This window comes from Kogia breviceps, chromosome 2 (genome assembly GCF_026419965.1).
Source record: "Kogia breviceps isolate mKogBre1 chromosome 2, mKogBre1 haplotype 1, whole genome shotgun sequence".
NCBI lineage: Eukaryota > Metazoa > Chordata > Mammalia > Artiodactyla > Physeteridae > Kogia > Kogia breviceps.
In genome coordinates this window covers 159,286,801-159,288,593 of record NC_081311.1, presented here as the reverse complement: position 1 = coordinate 159,288,593, position 1,793 = coordinate 159,286,801, and the positions used below count along the sequence as shown (strand labels likewise).

General features: G+C 45.9%; 1 protein-coding gene across 1 annotated transcript; it reads left to right on the top strand.

Annotated features, from left to right (window-relative positions):
* The first annotated feature begins 1,190 nt into the window (after positions 1-1,190).
* On the top strand, positions 1,191-1,445 carry LOC131750417 (myocilin opposite strand protein-like). Its single transcript, XM_059052871.1, has one exon. The coding sequence runs from the start codon at positions 1,191-1,193 to the stop codon at positions 1,443-1,445; it is 255 nt and encodes an 84-aa protein (XP_058908854.1).
* Positions 1,446-1,793: the final 348 nt, after the last annotated feature.

The window sequence follows — 1,793 nt, the reverse complement described above, 5'->3', positions numbered from 1 at the left end:
CTTTGTGTCAGGCGGTTAACATACACTTTCATTTAATCATTACAACACCCCCTCTAAAATAGGACTCTGATCCACCAGTCCATAGATGGGAAAGTAAAGGTAGGAGAGAGAGGTTCCAGGCCACACAGTGCAGAGCAGAACTGAAATTCCAACCTAGTTTCTCTGACTCCATAGTTTGTGTCTCTACCACCCAATATAGGAGGCCAGGTTATCACATCACAACATATAAATAACTCTAATTAAATGTAACCTATCCTGGATATCATTCCCCAAATGGAATTTTCTGCTTGGAGATTGAAAAAAAAGAATAGAACAGGGGTCAGCAAGCTATGACCCCAAACTCGTTTTGGTAAATGAAAAGGTGCTGGAGGGCTTCCCTGGTGGCGCAGTGGTTGAGAATCCGCCTGCCGATGCAGGGGACCTGGGTTCGTGCCCCGGTCTGGGAAGATCCCACATGCCGCGGAGCGGCTGGGCCCGTGAGCCATGGCCGCTGAGCCTGTGCGTCCGGAGCCTGCGCGTCCGGAGCCTGTGCTCCGCAACGGGAGAGGCCACAACAGTGAGGCCCGCATACCACAAAAAAAAAGAAAAGGTGCTGGAATTGTGCCACACCCATTGCCAATGGCTGCTTCCAAGCAAGGGCAGTGTTGAGCAGTTGTGACAGAGACCACATGGTCTGCAGAGCCCGAAATATTTACTATCTGACCTTTTTCAGAAAAACTGTGCCAACCTCTGGAATAGAACCTTTGTCAATCAATATGCAGTGCTGTCCCAGGGAGAGAGGTTCAGTGTTGGGCGACACTTGGAGAGCTGTACTGCTGGGCAGGTGCTGGGGGATCTGCTGACTTTGCCCCATCCTGGAGGAAGTATTTTATAAAATGAGTCAATTCCACTTGCCCCGACCTATTGCCCATCAAGGAATTCCATTACAGAGACCATTCTCTGGGTACCATGATCACTGAAAACATGTATGAAGAAAAACATTAAATAATATAGTTGCTAGTAGCGGTGGTTTAGGACTTTTCCTTCTCTGAGACAGTGGAGTAACTGATGTGTGGGAACCGAGGTTGCATAGAATGAAGGCATCTCTTCAAAGACCATGACCTGAGGTGTGGAAAGGGTCATATCCTGAGCTGATCTGGAATCAAAAGATTCACAGGTGCGGTGAATCTAAATCCTCTGAGTGCAAGGCCATGGCAGAGAAAGGCTCCATGGGCAACAGCATTAACCTCCCCTACAGAGACCTAGCCTCCGAGGTGACCAGGTGCCGAATCACCATGACCATGAGAGAAGAGAGATTTACCAAGAAAAGTGATGAAGCCGGGGAGATACCCTCAGATATGGATTTGGGACAAGCTCATCCCCCTAGTGCAGCTGGCTCCGAAGTACCCCCAGCCCCACCTCCTTCTCCAACTGAAGACTCCAAAGTTTCCTTCTTAAGCACCTAAAACATCAGTCATTTTGAACTAGACTTTGACAGAAAACTCCAAAAAACAGTTTCCGTGAAGTCACTGGGGTTGGCTTTGAAGACTCTCTTGGAAAATCTTTGTTCTTTCTTTCCTAGTTTTCTTCTCCTACAACCACTGTTGAGCATTGTTTATCCTTACTAATGCACTTAGGGTAATCTTTGGTTTCTCAAGCCAAGTCTCTGATGTCTCTGTTTGGTCTTTAATTTATGCCACACGGTAGAACACTTATGGTAGTCAGTTGTAAAAAAAAAAATAATAATAATAATATAGTTGCTATAAAAACATAACCTAACAATAAATTAGTAGACTAGAAATAGAAAACTAATA

Bases quoted from the DNA above. Each gene is read 5' to 3' on its own strand.
- LOC131750417 (XM_059052871.1), top strand. From the start codon at position 1,191: ATGGCAGAGAAAGGCTCCATGGGCAACAGCATTAACCTCCCCTACAGA.